Source organism: Kwoniella dejecticola, chromosome 1 (assembly GCF_000512565.2).
Source record: "Kwoniella dejecticola CBS 10117 chromosome 1, complete sequence".
In the NCBI taxonomy this organism is placed as follows: Eukaryota; Fungi; Basidiomycota; class Tremellomycetes; order Tremellales; family Cryptococcaceae; genus Kwoniella; species Kwoniella dejecticola.
This window is the reverse complement of record NC_089301.1, coordinates 3,730,841-3,752,720: the sequence shown is the minus strand read 5'-3', so window position 1 is coordinate 3,752,720 and position 21,880 is coordinate 3,730,841. Positions and strand designations below refer to the sequence as shown.

The following is a 21,880-nucleotide window of genomic DNA, read 5'->3' as shown; positions in this document are numbered from 1 at the left end:
GGGTGTATAGAAGACGATCCTAATGATTCTGGAATCTTTCATGGCGTAAAAATCGTAATGGACACACAGGGCAATCAGGGGATTAGGGTCTAATTATGGTATGTCATATCCTCGTTTGCTATGGAATATTCAGCGCCACGACAAATGCACTATCTCGGCGTTTCAGTCCAGTGAGAAAAAGATTTTCTCCCAAAATATTAATATAATTTGGATTAAAATATTTTATCCCAAAATTGAATCAAACCTTTTCGGTGCTGGCGATAACATATACACCCCACCAAGCAATACTCCACTCGACCGTTGCATTCCCCTTTCTTCTTCTTTTCTCTTTCTCTCTCCTTCAACAAAAAAAGAGTTCATCTCATCCTTAAATCTCAAAACAAACAGTGAGCCTCACAGCCTACGTCCTCATCACCCTCATACCCTCTTTCTCTGGAGATCGAGACCATTTGCTGCGCGAACAGTGGAGCGAAGTTGAAGGGGAAGAGGAAGTTTGGTGGCGTGAAAAGTTTTACGTTCCCCTTTCTCTCTTCCTTTTGACTTCACTACACAGCTTCACCTCGGCTTCATACTCTTCAGCCTCCATTCACTGCTTGTTGCGATTCCTTTGTCGTCACATCATGCTCATCGCTGACTTGTCCCAACTTGCTTCCGCAGAAAAAACTTAAAAATGGGTAAAGACAAGTTGCACGTTAACGTCGTCGTTATCGGACACGTAGATTCCGGTAAATCTACCACCACCGGTCACTTGATCTACAAGTGTGGTGGTATCGACAAGCGAACCATCGAGAAATTCGAGAAGGAAGCCGCTGAGCTCGGAAAGTGTGAGTCTAACCTTCCCTTTTATCAAGTTTACCGCAGTACACGCCGCTGACGCGACGATTCGATCTTCTCAGCCTCGTTCAAGTACGCTTGGGTTTTGGACAAACTTAAGGCCGAGCGAGAGCGAGGTATCACTATCGATATCGCTCTTTGGAAGTTCGAAACTCCTAAGTACCAAGTCACCGTTATCGATGCTCCTGGACACAGAGATTTCATCAAGAATATGATCACCGGTACCTCCCAAGCCGATTGTGCTATCTTGATCATCGCCACCGGTGTTGGAGAGTTCGAGGCCGGTATCTCTAAGGAGGGTCAAACTAGAGAGCACGCTCTTTTGGCTTTCACCCTTGGTGTAAGACAATTGATCGTTGCCTGTAACAAGATGGACACCTGTAAATACTCCGAAGACCGATTCAACGAAATCGTCAAGGAAGCTTCCGGTTTCATCAAGAAGGTTGGTTACAACCCCAAGGCTGTCGCCTTCGTCCCCATCTCTGGATGGCACGGAGACAACATGTTGGAGGAATCCTCCAAGTGAGTTGAACAAATTTTCACTTTATTCCAACATCCTTTGAAATTACTCGCGCCCTGTGCCGAGTGCTGCCGAATGTGGCACTTTGCCACATCACCCTTCATCGATGAATAATCGCTGATATACATTCATCACTTAGCATGCCTTGGTACAAGGGATGGGTCAAGGAGACCAAGGCCGGTCAAGTCAAGGGTAAGACCCTTCTTGACGCCATCGACGCCATTGAACCCCCTACCCGACCCACCGACAAGCCCCTCCGACTTCCTCTTCAAGATGTGTACAAGATCGGTGGTATCGGTACTGTCCCTGTCGGTCGAGTCGAGACCGGTGTCATCAAGGCTGGTATGGTTGTCACCTTCGCTCCCGCCAACGTCACCACTGAAGTCAAGTCCGTCGAGATGCACCACGAGCAAATCCCCGAGGGTCTTCCAGGGTGAGTCATCACCGTCCTTCAAGTGCCACATGGGGTCCTTTACTTACTTTTTTTCTTTTCTTCAACAGAGACAACGTTGGTTTCAACGTCAAGAACGTTTCTATCAAGGATATCAGGAGAGGTAACGTTTGTGGGTTCGTGTCAATTTCATTGCTTTCTACCCCATCACCATCACGCTGATCCATCTTTTGTCCGTCGACAGTGACACCAAGCAAGACCCCCCTAAGGAGGCTGCTTCCTTCAACGCTCAAGTAATCGTCTTGAACCACCCTGGACAAATCGGTGCGGGCTATACCCCTGTGCTTGATTGCCACACCGTGAGTTCTTGCGTTCTATAAGACTCCCCAAAGCTGCCCGAAAAATTTCGCTAAAATTTCCCATCTTCCTTTTTGTAGGCCCACATCGCCTGTAAATTCTCTGAACTTGTTGAGAAGATCGACCGAAGAACCGGTAAGGTCATGGAGGCCAACCCCAAGTTCGTCAAGTCCGGTGATGCCGCCATCGTCAAGCTCGTCTCCCAAAAGCCCATCTGTGTCGAGTCTTACACCGAGTACCCCCCTCTTGGTCGATTCGCCGTTCGAGACATGAGACAAACCGTCGCCGTCGGTGTCATCAAGTCCGTCGAGAAGACCGATGGTAAGGGTGGAAAGGTCACCAAGGCCGCCGAGAAGGCCGGTGCCAAGAAGAAGTAAATGGATCGCATTGACCAGTCTTATCTCTAGATTCGAGTCTTTTCGTATTCATCTCATGCTTCCTCTTATATATTAATTCCACGTATATCATGCATCTGTGAAAATCAGAGTTGAACGTCATCACCCTTTGAGCACCTCGTTGAGGTCCACAAGATTGTCTGCATCGTCTGAACGTCACGATATGCGGGCGAGAGGTTCATAGCGAGAAGAGTTGAAAGGAGGATAAAAATGTCTTTTTCGCTGTCAAGGATACTGCCACTTTTATGAAAGAGCTGATCACCGATCAGGTACCATCATTCCCATGCTGTCTTCCCTTTTCAAGTTTGCTTGACTCTGCTTCTTGAAATCGGCTCACCCTCTCCATACCTAGCTCCTCTCACACGCAAGACGTCTTCAGTAAGGCAAATTTTGGGGGAATCAGAGGTGCTTGCGGCCGCCTGAACATGTGATCCGGTTATCCTTATCCGGGCGGGAACGGAGGATTCCAGTTTAGTTGGACCGAGATGAAATAAGGGTTATTTTTAACTTCTTGAGAGAGGAAGCCAAGCCGGTGGGGTGGAGGTGATCCACATCTATTTGCCTGGCTGTACCACCTGAACATCGACATCGAGGTTCTGCGATGGTCAGCTGATCAACGTTTAATTGTTAATTGTTGGATATGCATGCGGGCCGTCCGGGGTAAGAAGGGCCGGCGGGGTGATATTTCGATGGAGGTGGACAAGTGAGCCATAGTCAATATCCTTACACTATATAAAGGTTCAATCAAGAACGAGTAGTGAGTACCAGTACCTCGACCGAAACTCACTCATACTCGAGTAGTCTGCGTGTAGTCGGATCAGTCAAGAGTAACTTTTAAAATGCTGTTCTTCCCGCAGATCAGCCTCGCTCTCTCGAGCCTGTCTTTGATTTCATTCTCCCTCGCTCTCTCACCACGATGGCTCCTCTCGTCTCAACAACACTGGACCGACATCTGGACAGCCACTCCCTTCTCTGCACCAGTCGTCAATCTGCCATCAGGATTCAACCAGACCGGCGCCGCGTTCTCCAACACCACTCTCCGTCAGACAGTGCACGTCACACTCGGTGCTCCTCAAATCCGGATCACTCTGTCGAATAATTTCGGTAATCAGGCATTAAACGTTACGCACATGACCGTCGCTTACCCCGATATCATCAACGGAGACGGCAATGCCACCGGTATCAACAGCGGTACTGGAAGTCCGTCCATCATCACATCTTCCGTGCAAACAGTCACTTTCAGCGGCAACGAGACTATCTCTATCCCGAATGGAGCGCTTGCCAAGACGGATCCCATCAATATGCCAGTGGATAGCCAGTCCCAGATCGCTATCTCCATCTACACTTCAACCGGGCAAGGCGGAACCAATATCACTGGACATCTATCTTCCTTCACCACGACATGGTTCGCCCAAGGGGATCAAACTACCACGTCGGATATCTCTACTGTTGATACGGTGAAATCGGGACAACAATGGTATTTCATTTCGGCTGTTGAAGGGTGGGTCGGCCCCCAACAATCTTCCCTCGCTATCATCGGCGACTCGATCACCGATGGTGTTGGTAGTACGCCCAACGGGAATAACCGATGGACAGACCAGCTCTTCGCGCGAATGCAATCTGAGGGTGATTCCGTAGCTAAGAACGTAGCAATAGCCAACCAAGCGTGGAACGGGAACAAAGTCCTCTTTGACGGAAGCGGAGCATCAGCTATCTCCAGAGTAGAGAGAGATGTATTAGCTCAAAGTGGGATAGCGTATGCGATGGTGTTTGACGGGGTGAATGATATTGGACATACGGACGACAATGTTGAAGATCAACAGGCGAAATACGACTCGTTAATCCAGGGATACGAGCAGATCATCACGCGTATTCATGCCTTTGGAATCCCGGTATTTGGAGCTACGATCACCCCGTCGAATGGACCGGATTATAATGCGACGCTGGGCAAATATAGTGGAAGAGTAAGAGAACAGTACAGACAGAAGATCAATGATTGGATTAGGAATTCGGGCAAGTACGATTATGTCGTTGATTTCGATGCGGCAGTGAGAAATACGACGGCGCCATACCAGATCAATTCGACTTTGGGTATCGGGGATTATCTACATTTCAACCCGATGGGATACAGATTGTTCGCGGAGGCCTTTGATTTATCGGTGTTCTCGAGATTCCAAGGTGGTGTCAGCGGGTATCAGTAAATGGCCCAGCGCAAGCATGAAAAAGGGCGATATAGTGATTGGAGAAGGGGGGTTATGTGATATGGTGAGCGCGGAAAGATAAATATAAGTATAATATAGTGAAATAAAAGTCGGGTGACGCACAGACCTCTTGCACATGTATGGAATAATCGGTTGACTGCACTGTCTTTCGGCTTTGATCATGAACTGAATTGGTATTTCTTCCTTCTTCTTCTCTGCTTCTCTTTCCTTAACCTGGAATCTCGAACGGACAACCCCATTGATCAATCATCTAGATGTCATTCTCAGCTTCTTCCTCCTCCTCTTCAGCATCTTCCTCATCATCCTTCGTCCCCCCTACACCACTCTCTTCCAGCAACACAGACCTACTCATCGCCCAAGCCGACCTTCCTTCCTTGGCCATGGTAAAGCAAAACGTAAAAAAGGCTGAGAATGTAATGCACGAAGGTGGGAATCTCAGCACCAATGACAATTCCGATCCCGACCATCATCACAACCTAGAAATGAAGAAACGAGAATCCGCCAGACTTTACAAAGCCATCAAAGAATCTACTGATCGCATTCTCGAACTAACACTGACTGATAACCTGGAATCGCCGTATGAAGCAGCTGATATCCTGAAACCCATCAACACCGCTACGTATCGACAGAACAGATATACTCATGGACCATCATACGAGATCTTCAATGAGATGTACGATCTCCTGATTAACTTCGTCAATCGTTTTGCGGAGTTCGCGACTCGCTTGACCCTTTTGATTAAGGTCTTCGTATTTGTGATCGGGCTGATAGGTGTGATGATACAACGTATTGAGATGTTGGAGGGAAAGGTTGAGGAGCTGGGAAGGATGGTAAAGATGCAAGAAGGGCGAGTGGTACAACGCAGCCGAACTCGAATAGATGGTCGAAAGCAGGCACAAGGTCTAATTGATGAATCCCCTCAGATTGACAATGATGTGGGACAGAGCCGATATACCAGAAAGAGGAGATTTGGAGCGACCGTACCTGACGAGAAGGAAGAGGAGTTGCGAGCGGCGGAAATCACACGTACGACTAAGCCTATGCAATTGAATACCGAGCGAACAATGACACCTTCGCCTGATCGAGATACTGGGATGATTACTCCTCCTTTATCGAATGCTTCGAGAAAAAGAAGAGTCCAGAAGAGTGAGAGTGTCGAAGTGATAGAGAAGGCTTCCACTGTGGTGAGTCAACCTCATATAGGCGAATGTATAGGATATCACTGACGGACTTTATTGGGACAGAGACGTTCTAGCAGAGTTGTCAAGCCTGTCCAGTATAAAGATGCCGATACGGAAGAAGAAGAGTCGATGGGCTGATGGCGGATATGTGTGGAGCACGGAGCGTTGGGTCGGCCTTACCATACCATTATCATTTGTTGTATCAATGTATCGAGGAGTGATATCGTGTGATGTGGTGTATCGAAGTGTACATTGTGATATATGAGGTGAAGCTCATGGTGTATTATACATGTCCCAGATACACATACAACGATTGACAAGGAACACAAGAGTAAGATTTTCTAAGGTTGGGCGACAATCGGATTCCTCGCTTGTTTCAGTCGTTGGATATTCCCAGCTATCTCGCGGCATTTACTGTGGGTTGTTTTGTAAGCTAGTCAGTCATCGTCGATAGGAAGCAACAAGCAGGCAATTCCAACTCCGCAGCTCCTGATATGGATATAGGATATAAGAATTGAGAAATGGGACAGTGGATTAGACTCACCTTCTCAGAAGCTGAGTCTGCTTCTTCCTCTCCTCAATCTCTTTCTCCATAATCAGTATCAACGTACTCTCACTTTGCAGCTGACGAAGTTGGTTCGAAGTGATCATCATCGTAGCTGCCAAATTACTGAGATGCTGGATATACTACAAATCACAGATTCAGTTACCGAGTCAGCTTGATTCCCTTTGACGAACAAGGATAAATGCCCAGCTCACTTGATCGCCTTCATGAGCCCATCCTGAATGCATCAGCTCGTTCGGCGTCCGAGCGGAAGTAGTGAGTACGTCGAGTAAGAGTAAGACGGTGTGTAAGAAGGAAGATAAGAGTGTAGGAAGCGTTTCTTGGGGTTGTGCGTTCGATTGCAGCATGGGAGGGAGACCTATACTTTCGATGGTGGGTATGCTGGGTTGTGTCTGATAGTATCATCGACACAGAGAAATGGTCAGCTTGTTACTATGTCGATACAAAAGAAGAGATGATAACGACGAATTGTCATACTGATAGATGGATTGAGTATAAATGTATGGGTTTGCTCACAGTTAAGAGATTACCGAAACACATCCAACGTCCGTCTTCTTCTATCCACTGTGCATTTGGTTTATCCAACCTTGATTTCAATTCGGCTAATTCAGTGCTTTCATCTTCATTTATATCGACTCGAATGTCCTCATGCCCTTGGTGTTCTGATTGACTTTGACTTTGCGAGCCTTGAAAAGGAGGTCGACCAGCTAGAGCTTCGTACCGCCTAATATTCTCGTCGGTGAATGATTGCCAGTACGCCGGCGGAGGCGGGAAGAGCGTGTTCGTTATAGGTAGAGCATCTTCGGTCGTCGGGTGTCCGCTCATCGTGCGTTTGGGATTGTCGACTAGACTACTGTTTACCTCCCTCAGGCATATTTGCAGTGTTGCTCGACACATTCAAGGAGCATAGATACTTGCACAAGATTCATCATCCGTTTATCTCGAGTATCGAGTAAACATGAGGACGGAGATCGTGCCAACTCCGAAACACACATTGCCGCTCGTCATCACAAAGTCAAAGCTCAACGCGTCAACCATTAAAGATGTCATCTTCCTTTTCACTTTCATTCTGTTCAATCATAGTTCAGCGAGATGTCTTCCTCTGCCCCGTTGTTATCAGGTACAATAGAGCCAGACGAAGAAGCCCCCTCTCTGCCTCAAGGCAAGATCGGTGCCTCTTCTAGGCCCTCTGAACCTGTCGTGCTGGTACCGGGAACAACGGCGCATTCGGGTAATACAGCTACGGGAATAGGCAATGCAGAGGAAGGCGGAATAGTGAGCTTTTGCATACTTACCAAGCTTTTAGGCTGAGGGTAAAAGCTGACTTTAAACAACAGAGAGGTATACTGAAAGCATCGTCTCATCCGATGTCGTTGTTATTCCTCTACTTCTTCAGGTCGGCTGCTATTGCCGTATACGTCCTTTGTGGTCTGTGTGAGTCAGCTGGGACGAACTGAGACTTCTCGACAGTGTAATTGAAGCTGATATGCCCTCATGAGGTAGTCACTGACAATTACGTCCTCAGTGTCAGTTCCCAACTTGAAGTCTATGACTCGAACCGTACTGATTTCCTAGCATAGATCGTCGTGGTGGTCGTTCTCCTTTCTTTGGATTTCTGGAATACGAGGGTGAGCTTGATACAGCTCAACGCACGGTCCTTCTCATCCCACCGCCTACGCACACGGCATTCTCTCAGGCGGCAATTGGTCGGTCTCACGAGTGGGTACTGATTATCGCGCATCGCTTTACAGAACGTAGCGGGACGTACGCTTGTTGGCCTACGGTACTGGAACGAAGTCGACGAAGAAGGTGAAAGTTCTTGGGTGTTTGAGTCGAGAGATGTGAGCTACCTTTCTCTTGTGATGGTAGAGATCGAGCTCATGGAATGTTCTGGTGTAGCCTTCGAGACCCGCTAATGCTATAGATGCAAAGTGAGCTATCTTGGTCATGGAGAAGTCAGGTATAGCTGACATCGAGGTCAATCCCTGTAGGATGTTCTGGGTAAGCTTCGGCATACGTGGATTATGCGCTGTGAGCTTATAACAGGTTCTTCAGATTGCGCTCTACGCATATCCTCTGGGATGGTTAGCTCTGTTCATCGTATCTTTACTGAAATTCAACGTATCGTGAGTCCGGGTTTAGGGTTGCAAGCGCTTCTACGGGCGGCGGTTGACGTGTATTGCTTTAGATTCTTGCCGATCGTTCTGCTGGCTTTAGTGTTCAACTTATCAAATTTACTGGGATTCACGTACGCTGTCGTATTTCAGATCGATTAACGACGGTACAGCTGACGATGGATGATTAGCTATGCCGATCGAGATGCGCAGAAACGATGGGCAAATGGTATTGCGGCGAGTGGGAATCTCATGGGATTCGGCTTGGGCGGTATTGGAGGTCAATTGGTAGGAGGCATGGTGAAGAATAGCTTAGGGAGAATGCTTGGATAGTCTGAGTTGATTGGATCGTAGGTACGAGATGTACGAGAGCCGTAAGGGATAGATCATGTATACATTTGCATTTACATCTGCATCAGCTAAGACAATGTAATATTCGCAATGCTGGTGCAGGACGACTGCCTACTGCTGATTGAATTGAGCGAAATAGGAGGATATATGACCTTTGACTATAATATGAATGAACAATCCGATCTACCTTCTGAGCTCGATGGGGGGTCTATCAAATCGTTTCCTCGTAATCCGTATATTACTGGCACTCCCGGCAGCATGACCATCCCCACCGTTCATACTAGGTATAGTAGGTCCAATGAGATTGCGATCCCCTTGTGCTTCTGCTTCGCCATTCATATGGCCATTGGCAAAGTCGACTTGTCTCCTCTTCCGCCTACTTCTCTTGTCCGCCTGTCCATGCTGACGAGACCCGTCGATATGATTTTGCTGTTGTACTGGTATTTGCGATTGCGGTTGCGGTTGAACAGCAGACCTTGGGCTCGAGGTTGAGGCAGAGCTTGAACTTGATTGAGCAACACCCATCCAATATCCAGCCCAATACTGCGCCGTTATGGCGTATCCCAAGGCTTCTTCTCTGTTGATCCCCCCTGGAGGGTATACCCCTAATGATGGGAATAACTGATCGTATCCATTTCCTTGACTATATCCACCATTGCCAGTATTGTGATTTTGAGAGTATCCTTGATCGGGATTTCGATTACGGGTTCGGGAATAATCATGTAAATCCCACTCGGCATCGTCGTCATACTCTTCTTCTTCTTCTTCTTCTTCTTCTTCTTCTGCTTCGGAGGAATCATCATTGTCGTTTTTGTTATTCTCGTATTCGTACTCGTCGTCCTCTTCGTCGGAGGTATCTAGTGGACCAAGATCGATCGGAAGATCGATCGGTCGATCGCCCGGTGAACCAGGTTGATATTTCGGTGAAGATCTTCTGTCCCTCTTGGTCGAAGTTGAAGTTGAAGGAGCATATGGGTTGGTCATATTCCCGTCGATATTTGGGATGTTCCCGTTGGTTTTCTTAATCCGCCGTCGTTTATTGCTGTCTTGATTTCGATTTTTGTTCACTGCTTGAGTGTTTGATTGAGCTTGTGCCGGTGCAGAAGAAGAGGAGGCTCCCTTGTCGGCTCCTGGTTGCGGTAGAGAAGCGGAATACCAGCTAATATCACACCGTATGAATGTGCTTTAGCTTGAACCCCTATTCACAGTGAGGTAGAGTGTTGTTGGAGATTATCAGACGGGCGTTGGAATAAGACTAGACAAGTGGAGGAAGAATGCTAAATAGATAGACCCGACTCACGATGTACCGTAATCATCTGCTCCGGGCAATTTATGTCCCGCAGCTAAGGCAGCAGTAGCTTTGTCCAACCATGATCCGGGTCCTGGGTGATGTACCTGTGCGCGTACAAGGTCAACATCAGCTCTTTTTGCTCTCGGAACTGTCTCGACTCCGGATGCGGACAAGGAAGGAGTCTTTCGATTTCTGGCGGGAACTAAGCGGTAGACTCGCACTCACATGAAACTCCTGCATAGCTGCTTCGCTTGCCTTGATCAACTCTCGATCGTCCCATGCGCCTCCGTTCCTAGTGTCGAAAGATAGCTCGACAGTGCCGGAAATTGGTGTGAGAGCCATATCTTCGTCGCCGGACATCTTGTAAGTTTGTCAATCGGGTCTATGCCGTCCTTGATAGCTCGTCTCTTCCAGCTGATTCTTCACTTGACAATCTCGATTGATTTTAGATGCTCTGCGAGTGTCCTTGACTTTTGGTTACTGATTCCCGCGGAGATCCCTTCAATCTCCATTTTGCCACCCTACGTCATCAGACAATGGTCCTCCAGCAACGACAACAACATTCCCCATCTACCATCTTACCATCCACCATCTCAGATTACTCTTCTCTACACATATCTGAGCATTTTCAACGATCCCCTAGAACCGAGGGGAGCTAAGCAAGATGGCTTCATCACTACCACAAGTAAGTCAGCTCTGTAATGCCTTCTCGCCATACGCATGATGCATACTCAGCTGATCAACGATATTGCGCTTTCACCCCCACTCGTGCAGTATTATTCCATCCTTGTGAGTTGTATTATCGTGACCCTACCCTTCTCCCCACTCAGGAAGCTCACGTAGCAGTATCGCAATCCTCACAGAATGTCTCGCCAAAAGCTACCGCGTAAGCTTTGATCATCTGCTGCTTAGTGTTGCCCTTTGGCGTGGTACGATACACTGATGCGCACCTACTCATTCTGTTTCTGTAGAGACGAGATTCGACAAGCCTATAAGCGAGAATCGCTCAAGACTCATCCCGATAGACTACCGCGCAATGCTACTCCTCAAGAGCGTCGAAGAGCTACCGAGAGATTCGTAAGCTTCATGTTCCATGCCTCGATCGGGTGCATTCATTCCACCCGCACTTCCTCTTCTCCTGGCTGCGCGGGGGATAGACATACTAACTAATTGATCCGGGCTGGTCCGTTCATTTGGTGACACACAGCAAATAGTGTCCGACGCATATTACGTGCTCTCTGACCCGTCTCGTCGGGCAGAGTACGATGCCCTCTTCAACTCTCGCCCGAGCTCAGCATTCACAGATGACACGTCCTCAGAGTTCGAGCAAGAACAAGCGTCCGGCAACTTCTTCGAAAACTTCGCTCAGTTCTTCCAGAATGCCACTGGAACGGGCACTGGTACCGGTGCACCTAACGCGGGTCCGAGTGAGAAAGCCTCTGCATCTTCGTCAGCAGGAGCAGGGGGAAGGACTAGACCTGATGCTCATGGAGTCTTCGGAGATGTTTTCGAAGAGATGTGAGTAAGGTCCCAGATATACATAACCTCTTCAGCTGGATGTAACGTCGACTACCTATCTCAGCTGATGAAATTGAGGGGGGATTTACTAGGCTCGCGCCTGAAGTAGCGCATGTTCGACCGTGGTGGTCCTGGGTCGGAGGTGCTTCAGGCGCTGCGATAGGGTATATAGTAGCCAACGTGCCTGGTGCGGTCGCGGGAGGTGAGTCAGCTTCGGTATTCTCTGTCACCGAATGGAGCGATAATAGCTGAATCACACATTTCGCTTGATAGGATTCGCTGGAAATAGGCTAGGCGCGATAAGGGATGCCAAAGGACGGGCAGTAGGCGAGGTGTTCAGGGAGCTAGGAGCTGGACAGAAAGCAGAAGTGAGTCGCATCTTTGGCTCAAGCTCACTATCAGCATCGCGAAGCAGAAGCAAAAGCTGATTTGATGCCCGCATAGATACTGAAGGCCCTCGCATTCAAGGTTCTAGGAAGTATGAGCTAGGCGCTGGACTGTGAAGCGGGACAGGGCGCGTTGAGTTATCTGAAGACATCAGTTGTTCCGATTGAGTCTCTGAAGCGTGCGCCTTCAACAAATTGTTGAACAATGGTGTGTAGTCGTGACAAATTGTTCTACGCTGCGGATATACCCACAGAATCCGATATGTAGCAGATACCCTATGTATCCCATACATGTAGATATACTATGCTGGAGACTATGCATTCTTGTTGACCGTCTATTCCGGGTGTGACTGTATATGGCATTTAGAATACGAATCGGAGAGAACCTATAAGTTACGGGCTCTCATCGATTTTGAGCTGTACTCTACCATCTTGCACCTCCAGGGACACCCTATAAATCATCATTCATCAGTACTTACAACTTTGTTGGTCCCGACTTTTGGAAGGTCATTATGCGAGCGACTCACTTTGACAGATCCGTCACTATCCACTCAGCGCCCAACCCTTGCAGCTGTTCCCTCATATGCGAAGTACATGTAGCTAGTACTTTAGCTCCTGAAGCGACACCTGATCTGACTCCCGACGGCGCGTCTTCCACGACGATACCTACGGCAAAACATGACTGGCGTAAGCGTTCAAGCGTGCAAGCGCATTCGGATTGAAAACATATTGAAATAAACTTGACCAGGTACTGGGTACTGGGATTGTTGGTCATCGAGATAATCGAAAGTTGGACTTGGACTTACAATCCTTCACATCCACATCGAGGGCTTTGGCGCCTGCCAAGTAAGGCTCCGGATGGGGTTTACCCATCGTGACGTCGTCTGCGGTTATCAGTCTTGGCGTCTGCGGTATACCGGCGGTAGGTAGTGCTGCGGAGGCGTAGGTGTTGGTAGCGGAGGTGACTATTGCCCAGACTGGTATTTGAGAGGTGTTGAGCTGCAGTGCAACGAAAAGCGGTTTAGTGTTTGGTGTTTAGAACAAAGCAGACGCAGATACGGACACTGAGAGGGGGAAGTACAGGATGGGAAGGAGTCGTAGAAAGTCGAAGGTGAAGTATCGTTGAGGTCGCATATGTGAGGAGAAAGGATCGTTCTTACTCACTTTATTCAATAGATCCAAGACATTGGGTAAAGCTATCAACCCATCTTTCCCGGCGGCCTGTAATTCCTGAGCTTCTTTGACTATCATCCCCTCAAATAACTCTACGGCGTCTCGAAGTTCTACGGGATCCGTGATACCGCACCAGTTCTTCATGTTATCTATCGTCCGCACTCCATGTGAAGCTGAACATAACGCGTGCAGTACATCAAATCAGTCTTCACCTCTCAGCGTGTCATGCTATAACGACAGATGGACGCTCACTCCTCAGGACTTCATGCAAATCCAAGTCGTATTCCCGAGCGAAATATGCCCAAGTCGCATTCACAGCAGGAGTGGAATCTATCAGAACGGTTCAATCAGATGATGATTCGCAGACAGACGAATTCGGAAGGAGCATGGGCATGGCTTAAATTGAGTCGACATACCGAGCAACGTCCCGTCCATGTCAAAGAGCAACGCTCGTACATCGGCAGTCTTGATTCCGCTCATGGTATTTGTCAGACGAAACAATAAGCTCAACCACTCGATCACAAGGGAACAGCACAAGTATAAGTGAGCTACTACTCAATAGGATATGTATATGTATGTGACAAACGTTTTCCATAACGTTATTATCTTTTTGGGATTCGCTGATAACTTCGGAACTTACGAGTACGAGAGCGGAATCTGCTAATCTGTTAAATTGAAAGACTCATTTAGACCATGGCCAATTGACAAGAATTCGAGTGCTTTGCCCAATCATCGATCTATGAGGCTCTCTGCTTGTTGTGTGATGCTTGATGATCGGAGCAGCTTTCGAAAACGACTTCACATCTATAGACCAGCTGTCTCTCCCTCTCTGTGTTCTCGCATTCTACCGAATGCTGAATTTCTGCTCGTAGAGGGGAGTCAAAGAAGCGGCTTTCGCCAGGGAACACAAGATAGATCAGTGAAATATCCGAATTAAGTGAACAATACGTGATTTGGCAGATTAAATGGTGAGCTGTATGTTTACCTCCTGAGATGCATGCTCTCCAACGTAGAAATTTGGCGAAGGCTTTTTACCGCGAATCCGATGCTTCTAAAAAGGTCGTAATCTGAAAGGTCACAGGCTCCTGAAATCACCGTTACTGTTGCGTCACCCTTTGCATTCGGATCAGTGTTCAAAGCTCATCCCGGAGCAGGACCATAGCTTTCGCTGTGAGATCTGTGTTCCGCTTCATGACTTTCAAGCGGGACATGCCTTTGAGGGACTACTTTGTCATTTTCGGTCACCCGAACCATCAAAGTAAGCAACTGCCAGTGGGGACCGAGCGATTCCTCAACACAGACTGGAAGGGACTAGTGACTCAGTGTTTTGCGCAGATGAGGCTATCTGAAGTTCGATAGTTATTTTGGGCTTTATGTCTCGGTCGAAATTACAATTTCCCGTATTTTTACTTTCGCTATGATTATACTTGCAATGGACAATTTCACTGCTGCTCTCAAGACGATTAATACTACAGGTCATCTCCGAACTCTCTCGGCTCGCTGAGCCTCACATAGACCTTTCTGGCATGAACCTCCTGTATTGCTGAGTATGGGTGGGTCTACGGCCCTTGAAGAACCAATAAATACAGGCAAGTTTCGGTTGTTCCCCCTCCACATCTCTTTTCTGGTGGATGCATAGAGACAGTCATATTATTCTCAATACAACTGAGCTGCTACTGTACGGACGCGAGTGGCGAACCCACGAGAATTGTATCTCAGTCTGGGCGATCAGCCGAGTCAAAAGATCTGTACTTCGCATCGAGCCACACCAGCTTGGACTCTATGCTACATATATTTGCACATGGACACTGCAGCTCTGCAAAGAGTATTTCCTTGTTCGCAATTCGCACGACGCTTCAAGCACTCCCGCGCGGGCGTTTGGCCGTCTGCTCGTCTGGCCATGCTGGGCTGAACAAGGCAAAGATTCCGTGGCAGTCACTCATGTGTCGATCGCTCAACCTCCTATACCTCACGAATGACGAGCTACATATAGAAGACGTTGTGGAGCAGGATGCTTCCCGTCCTCGCTGAATGATAACATCCCTTAATTGCTGGTTGTCAATCGACTTACACAAAACCAAATTAAACGGACACTATTTTGACCTGACCTGACCGCACACAAACAACGCTCAACCCTCAACGCTCAGGGCCCAACATGTTTCTGACTGCCACAGCCGTCTTACTTTTCCTCAAATTGTCAACGGCTGCGGTCGCGCCGGTTTGTGGCGCAACTCCAGGGGCACCTGCGGAAAACTTCCACGGATGTGCGTTGCAGTAGCTTGACACATGTTTGGTGACCTTGCTGATGTTTGTCGATGAAACATAGGTCCAGATACCAGCGCCCACGGGGAAAGTCTGATCGGAGTTGAGATCTTAGCGCTCAGCTCTATAAGTCTGATCCAGCTCCAGTGCTTGTGAGTCATGCTCACTCAATGTAACGCGAATGAGAGGAGTAGTCTAATGCTGTGTGCCCATAGGTATCCGAACCCTTCTGGCAGTGGATATAATTATGAATGTAATTACCAAGCCGCAGGTGTAAGTTGATTTTCGACTATCTGGCGTCTCATAACAGTCCTTCGGACACACCCACAGAAATATGTCTTACCCAAAATGAATGCTGACTTGGGCTGGGCTTGAAAATCTTCTCCTGATGATAAAAATGCTATGCAGACGGTAGACGATGGCGTGTTGGATTTCCATCCTCGAAGTGACAATTCCGCCAATTGTCGGAACTACAACTTCCGAGGTACACCGAGCCCACAATCGAGTCCCGCTCCAGGGATGAAGAAGAGAGATACCAAGTTTGACCGTGCGTCTTGTCAATTCCACTTCCAACTCAGTTGCTTTCGCCTGCCTTGTTCTCGATTAATGCTTCAGGGCAGACTCGATGAATTCATACATTGAAACGGACCATTGACTGGTCAGTCTTACGCAGGTCCCTTGTTCAGATGTTCGGAGAGCAACAGAGATAACGCAGGTACTGTGCACGATACCGATCAGACCAACGTGTATCGCGGGGCGTATCAAAGTACCATCTACGGGGACGTAGTCTCGTATGGTGAGTGTCAAGTCGAGCTCAGTTCTGTAGTGTACTGTACTGTACAGGGTGGCATGCTACGCTATGGTAGTCCTTCGTTGGCAAGTCTCGTTCGGGCGACGCGAGGTTCGCTGACGTTACATTACTGGCTGTGATTGTGCTCGTTTGCGTATAGCATGCAGCTATAGAGATTACGGTGCCAGCACCTACGCTATTTGCTACTACAACGATGTGAGTCCCTATATCCTGTGATACACCTTCGACAGGGTCACGTATATAGTTTGCGGCTGACGTGCTGTGTCCTGAACTGGATGTGGTCTGGGTGCTTTGCCCTGTAACAGGCTGGAACGTTGTACCATTCATCTCTCAATGGGTTCCCGGACTGTCCGACCCTGTGCACTGTCACATACACCGACAGACGAAGGAACGAGCATCCAAGGATCAGGAATAATCAGGCGAAACTCAAGAAGAGATTAGCCTTTCCCGAGCCATCGTTGTGATAGGCTCATACTTGATGCCACAAGAAGCTCAGTCACGTCAGAATATTCCCGTCCAATATTGTAGAATACAAGGCTTTCCGCTGTGGAGTCGACCGTCTTGCCGCACTCTTCGTTGAATGCATTATTTCCGTGGAAGCATGAATAAGTCAGTGAGCATGAAAACGATCTTTGTCCTGGTGCGAATCGTCACAATCCATTAGTCAAATCAAGAGGCGCAGCCCATATTTCATCACGCTCCACACCTATTTTGGTCTGTCATGTATATCACGCCACGAGGAAAGGCTTCGTCTCCAGCCTGCGTCGTGCGTTGTCCGGAAATGTCCTGTCTACGTTGCAAAATGAGGACAAATTTGATAGCTTGCATCGTGGCAAGACAGGGCCGAAGTAAGGCGAAGAGGGACGAGACGGATGCATTGGAAATAGGACGGAAGGAGGAAGGCGGGCTCTCAGAAGACGGCTATGTGCAGAGAGAGAAGCCGAGTTGTCCGGAAAAGATTAGGTAAATCCTCAAGATGAGGACGGGGAGAGCCGTCGAGCAGAGGCATGGAGGTGGAAGGGTATGCGAAACAAGGGTGAATCGGGTCGGAAGTAGTAGGTCGCAGGTCGGGGGGCGGAGGGAGGAGGGAGGCTGGAGGGGGAGGAGGGGGCCTGAGCTATAAATAAGCATATAGTATTGCTTCCTCACATCAAACACGCGAACGCTTCTTGATTCATTAACATCGTATGATCGTGACATCGTGACATCGTGATATTCTAAACAGTCTAAATGGATATATACGGTACGGTCCGCTATGTACAACCGGTATGTCGCACCGTGAACGAATCATGAAGTGGAGGAGGAGATGATGTCTATTTACGCGTTCACATAACGTTCATCAAATCATACTAAGTAGTAAGTGAGCCATTCGATCTTAATCAGAGTCGGAATCTTCATCGTCCGGATCATGTCTCGTGCGTTGGAACAGTTCTACGAAAGCATCAAAAATGACTGATTAGCTTCTGCCATTCTTCCATTAATACGGTAGGTTCAATGCGGACTCACTCATTATATCGTTCATAGTCAATTTCATAACGCCCTTGGCACCTTGACCGCTCAGAGCAGCACTAGCCAATTCTCTCTTATTATTCTGCAATGCGAGGATACCTAATCACCATCGACATTGCCAAAGTCAGCTCAAACGAGTATGTATTCATAGTATCGCATTGATAATTTGACTTACGATCTTCAACCGTCTCTTCGATGGTCAATTTGAAGATGTTGACATCGCGCTTTTGGCCCAATCTGAAACACATATATCAGCTGATTGCTTCGCAGATCATAGCGAACAGGCAGCTGACCTATGTGCCCTGTCAAATGCTTGATCTTCCAGTCTATACAGTACAAATCAGCTGATCTGCACCCGCTCTGGGTTACCTAGCTGAATCTGGGCTTACGCAGGATTCCACCATAAGTCCATCAATACCACATTGTTACAGCAGGTCAAGTTAAGACCTGTTTGAGACAATCATCACAATGAGCTCAATGATTCACGCAAATATATTGATCAGCTCACCTGTACTTCCAGCTTTGAAGGATATCAAGATGACTCTAGTCTCCGGGTGATTCTTGATTCGTTCCAATGATTCTTGTCGCTTATCATTTCGCATGGCCCCGTCGTCTACATCAAAGCATCATCAGCTAAAGAGATATCCACGCTTACCCAAGACTGGACATGCTTACACCTGACATAATTCACCCCATCTCGCTTCAAGAAAGGCTCAATGAGATCTAAGAAACTTGTGAATTGCGAGAACACAATGGTCTTTTCCTTGCGGCCCGACCTTTCGTCCACTTCTGCCAGAAGCTTGAGCAACATTCGGATCTTTGCGGAGTCGGGCGGAAGACCGCTGTCATCGGTAGCTTTGCTCTCTGCTTGTCTGACGATATCTGCACAGGCCTCGCAATGAGTCGAGGCTTGTTCTTGTAATCTGGAAGATCATAAATTGTCAGAAATGATGCACAATGACGCAGGTCATTCGAGATAGGGTACGAGGAACGCACTTGACGAAGCACATCTGACACGTCTTGCCACCCGCTACGCCCAATCCGCCCAAAAGATCGGCAAGCTCATCTGCTTGATCTGTCTTTTCCTCTTCTTTTGGCTGACTTTGCGCTTCGCCACTGAGCGCGTCCGAGTCCGTAATTAGGGATTTAGTGACCAGTGAAGGATGAACACAAGCTAGATACGCATCGGTCAGCTCGTACGACCTGGCTCTCGCAAAACGGCGTGTTACTCAGGACTGGCCTACCTTGACGTAGTCTCAACAGCATCGTCAAGACAGAAGTGTAATTTGCCGTTGCTGTGCCGCTCTTCACGAACTGCTCGATCACTTGTCAGCCAGACTTTTCGGCTTATGTGTTCCGATGAGAAGCTCACTCTGCTGAAGGTGAGTGCCGTCTTCTTCTCCAACGCGTCGTAGAAGGCTCGTTCGTCGGCGTCAAATTCGCAAGGCGTCACCTGGACCGTACGGCCTGGAAGGTTGAGGATCTTCTTGCCGTCTACTCAAATATGCTTGGATAAGCTCAAGCCTCCGTGGACGTTGAGCAACATGAATTTACCTATTGTGGCATCCTTAGTCCTCCTCAACATTATAGCCTTTAGGATGACGTGTAATCGCTTCATGGCCAGCTTTGTGCGACCATCTTTGATCAGCGACGAAATCCTGTCCCGGAAGTTGTCCCAGTCGTCCAACGGTTTGGCCCGGAGAAATTTGAACAACGAATACAGCTCTTCCACGTTATTCTGCGAAAGCATTAGCGATCGTGCCGCAGAAGAATGGTTCTGGCTCACCTGAATCGGCGTTCTGAGTGTAGTAGGTGTGGTCTTCATCAGCGACCTTTCATTCGTGCGAGGCGACCGGGCTATACACTCACCCTGTCAGACACCACCTGTACTTGGCTTTGAGCGCCACTGCTGCTTTAGCTGCTCGCGTATTTTTGTTTTTGATGTTTTGGGCCTCGTCTGCAAGCCCAAATCAGCGCGTAGTCGCAAGCATATATGAGGGATGCCACGGTGTTATGGGTGATGGGGCCGTATAACGAGGAACCAGGAGCAGAATGTGGCGAAAGGACGGAGCGCGCAAGGGTCAAGCCGAGGTGAGAGGGTTGAAAAGACTTGGTGAACATGAAAGCCAGCAACTGGCGAGACAAGGGGGACCGGCGGTAACATACCGACAACGACCCTCAGCCATTTCACGTCAAACAGAGGACAAGCCGCCTTCTTAGCCTTCTTTGCTTTTCCTGCACCCTTGCGACCAGTATCGACATCAGAATCGGAGTCGAGCTCCTCCAAGCGTGTCTGAGCTGCCGTCTCATACATCCCAAATTCTGATGCGACCGTTTGGAACGTTGTGATGATGACGTCAAATTTTTCAAGAGTCTTACCAGCTGTTTGGTTAAAGTCGGGTTGTCAGTGGCTCTCCACATTGCAAAACGTCTAACGCGGACAATGAGTGAGGAGTCGAAATGTGCTTTGCTTCGGGTCTAGTCTAATCAGGGCATTACTACTCACACTTCGTCCTGCTTGGGCCGTGGTGCGTAGTGACCTTGAGTACTCCCGGTTTCGTCTTCGTCTTGGCTTCGGTGGCCCATTGTTCCATGACAGCGAGAGGCGCGATGATGCTATTACCGCTATTGAGCTTGGCTCGAAGGGCAGAAAGATCGGATCATACTGAGCTCGATAAAAGACAGTGTCACTCACAGAGTTCCGGCCTTGAAGCCGGACCGCTTCTCAGCGGGGGTAGCTTTGCCCTCCACAATCCTAGCTAGAGCCTGTACAGTCTTACCCAGACCCATATCCTGTATGATAACCGTCAGCTGTCTCATCAAGTCACATCCAATCATACACATCAATCAGCTTACATCGGCTAGAATTCCCCCATACTTTCTACCCGATTCGCGACCTCTCATCCACCTCACCCCGCGAACTTGATGCGGCATCAACTTGATCCCATCCGCGAAGCCTTCTATAATATCGTGCCCTTCTTGCGCGCCTTCATCACCCATCTCATCCTCTCCGTCACCGATCGCACCGCTCAGGAGTTCTTGCATGTGCTTATCTGCGTCTCCGTTATATCGCTCATAATCCTCCGCGCTGATAGGTACCGCGTCTATGTTGAATTCTTCCCTCGGCGTATCATCTTCCTCGGCAGGTAACTTGTGCTTGGTCACGGGCGGGGGAACGGGTTTATTGTGCACCAGAACGGGATTAGCATGTCCCTTTTGAACCCATACTGGCCATTGGTCATTTCCATGTATCTGGGTTTGAGCTTGAGTATGAGTAGGCTTCGTGAATATCTGTTTCGGCTGAGCGATCGGTCGTACTTCGAAAGCATTGGGAGTAGCGGGCTTGATATAGCTATGATAGCTCTTTGGAGTCGAATGTTTCGGGTGATAATTCGGATCCATCACCTTCCTGTACAGATGACCTGAAGCGCTTTGACCTCCTGATATAGCTTGCCCATTTCGAGAGCTTGAGGATGGTTTTGAACCTTTAGAAAGCTTGGGAGGAAGGGAAGAACCGAAATTGTCAAAATCCAACGGATCTCGAAGCTGGTTTGTAGTGGAGGAAGGTACTAATGGTCGGGAGTGATGATTGTTACTCATGGTGTGACCGTTGGTTGGAAGGGGGCGCGGTCGGATATAAGAGGGCAATTCATCGGGTCGATTTTCATTCCGAGGTAGAGGTGTAGGAGAAGCAGAAGGAGGAGGAGAAGTCATGTCAATCACGGCGTGTCTGGGTTGATATTGAACAGGCTGTTGATATTGAGGTTGAGGTGGTCTGTTTTGGTGCAGTTGATAGCCTTCCATCTTATATCGGTGTAAAGTCAAGTCATGGAGAGCAAAGAGAGGGGAAGGGAGGGGATGCCGTCGAGGAGCAGGTTGGTTTCCAGTAGATTGTAAAAAAGTCAACAAGTGGATCCAAGCGTCACCATAGCTAGAAATGTTTGTTGACATTCTACATATCATTCAACGCATGGTCTTTTACGTAATATGACGTTGTAGG

General features: G+C 48.3%; 10 protein-coding genes across 10 annotated transcripts; 6 read left to right on the top strand and 4 right to left on the bottom strand.

Moving 5' to 3' along the window:
* Positions 1-670: 670 nt before the first annotated feature.
* On the top strand, positions 671-2,479 carry I303_101377 (elongation factor 1-alpha; the record flags this gene model as incomplete). Its single annotated transcript, XM_018404746.1, has 6 exons — positions 671-824; positions 897-1,356; positions 1,494-1,787; positions 1,856-1,921; positions 1,990-2,104; positions 2,183-2,479. 6 exons carry the CDS (start codon positions 671-673, stop codon positions 2,477-2,479), a joined length of 1,386 nt encoding a protein of 461 aa, XP_018267400.1.
* Positions 2,480-3,336: 857 nt separating this feature from the next.
* Positions 3,337-4,698, top strand: I303_101376 (uncharacterized protein; the record flags this gene model as incomplete). The annotated part of the gene is made up of 1 exon (XM_018404745.1): positions 3,337-4,698. The coding sequence occupies one exon, from the start codon at positions 3,337-3,339 to the stop codon at positions 4,696-4,698; it is 1,362 nt and encodes a 453-aa protein (XP_018267399.1).
* Positions 4,699-4,973: 275 nt separating this feature from the next.
* I303_101375 (uncharacterized protein) lies at positions 4,974-6,038 on the top strand (the record flags this gene model as incomplete). The annotated part of the gene is made up of 2 exons (XM_018404744.1): positions 4,974-5,903; positions 5,964-6,038. The coding sequence occupies 2 exons, from the start codon at positions 4,974-4,976 to the stop codon at positions 6,036-6,038; spliced, it is 1,005 nt and encodes a 334-aa protein (XP_018267398.1).
* A 203-nt stretch (positions 6,039-6,241) lies between these two features.
* Positions 6,242-7,290, bottom strand: I303_101374 (uncharacterized protein; the record flags this gene model as incomplete). Its single annotated transcript, XM_018404743.1, has 4 exons — positions 6,242-6,314; positions 6,445-6,587; positions 6,660-6,857; positions 6,982-7,290. The coding sequence occupies 4 exons, from the start codon at positions 7,288-7,290 to the stop codon at positions 6,242-6,244; spliced, it is 723 nt and encodes a 240-aa protein (XP_018267397.1).
* Positions 7,291-7,557: 267 nt separating this feature from the next.
* On the top strand, positions 7,558-8,912 carry I303_101373 (uncharacterized protein; the record flags this gene model as incomplete). The annotated part of the gene is made up of 10 exons (XM_018404742.1): positions 7,558-7,740; positions 7,803-7,899; positions 7,969-7,991; positions 8,046-8,093; positions 8,217-8,306; positions 8,365-8,396; positions 8,457-8,466; positions 8,521-8,591; positions 8,654-8,713; positions 8,771-8,912. The coding sequence occupies 10 exons, from the start codon at positions 7,558-7,560 to the stop codon at positions 8,910-8,912; spliced, it is 756 nt and encodes a 251-aa protein (XP_018267396.1).
* Positions 8,913-9,113: 201 nt separating this feature from the next.
* I303_101372 (uncharacterized protein) lies at positions 9,114-10,581 on the bottom strand (the record flags this gene model as incomplete). The annotated part of the gene is made up of 3 exons (XM_018404741.1): positions 9,114-10,089; positions 10,231-10,325; positions 10,447-10,581. The coding sequence occupies 3 exons, from the start codon at positions 10,579-10,581 to the stop codon at positions 9,114-9,116; spliced, it is 1,206 nt and encodes a 401-aa protein (XP_018267395.1).
* A 304-nt stretch (positions 10,582-10,885) lies between these two features.
* On the top strand, positions 10,886-12,228 carry I303_101371 (uncharacterized protein; the record flags this gene model as incomplete). Its single annotated transcript, XM_018404740.1, has 8 exons — positions 10,886-10,906; positions 10,996-11,010; positions 11,085-11,107; positions 11,193-11,298; positions 11,429-11,739; positions 11,832-11,941; positions 12,013-12,107; positions 12,184-12,228. The coding sequence occupies 8 exons, from the start codon at positions 10,886-10,888 to the stop codon at positions 12,226-12,228; spliced, it is 726 nt and encodes a 241-aa protein (XP_018267394.1).
* A 290-nt stretch (positions 12,229-12,518) lies between these two features.
* On the bottom strand, positions 12,519-13,778 carry I303_101370 (uncharacterized protein; the record flags this gene model as incomplete). Its single annotated transcript, XM_018404739.1, has 6 exons — positions 12,519-12,576; positions 12,653-12,791; positions 12,932-13,124; positions 13,290-13,471; positions 13,551-13,628; positions 13,715-13,778. The coding sequence occupies 6 exons, from the start codon at positions 13,776-13,778 to the stop codon at positions 12,519-12,521; spliced, it is 714 nt and encodes a 237-aa protein (XP_018267393.1).
* Positions 13,779-15,453: 1,675 nt separating this feature from the next.
* I303_101369 (uncharacterized protein) lies at positions 15,454-16,835 on the top strand (the record flags this gene model as incomplete). The annotated part of the gene is made up of 7 exons (XM_018404738.1): positions 15,454-15,562; positions 15,625-15,712; positions 15,776-15,833; positions 15,969-16,107; positions 16,234-16,356; positions 16,511-16,566; positions 16,677-16,835. The coding sequence occupies 7 exons, from the start codon at positions 15,454-15,456 to the stop codon at positions 16,833-16,835; spliced, it is 732 nt and encodes a 243-aa protein (XP_018267392.1).
* A 911-nt stretch (positions 16,836-17,746) lies between these two features.
* On the bottom strand, positions 17,747-21,684 carry I303_101368 (uncharacterized protein; the record flags this gene model as incomplete). Its single annotated transcript, XM_018404737.1, has 17 exons — positions 17,747-17,802; positions 17,878-17,979; positions 18,056-18,117; positions 18,174-18,206; positions 18,270-18,327; positions 18,389-18,493; positions 18,556-18,803; positions 18,877-19,054; positions 19,125-19,194; positions 19,253-19,374; positions 19,435-19,618; positions 19,667-19,679; positions 19,750-19,837; positions 20,047-20,262; positions 20,387-20,496; positions 20,576-20,673; positions 20,737-21,684. 17 exons carry the CDS (start codon positions 21,682-21,684, stop codon positions 17,747-17,749), a joined length of 2,691 nt encoding a protein of 896 aa, XP_018267391.1.
* Between the last annotated feature and the right edge of the window lie 196 nt (positions 21,685-21,880).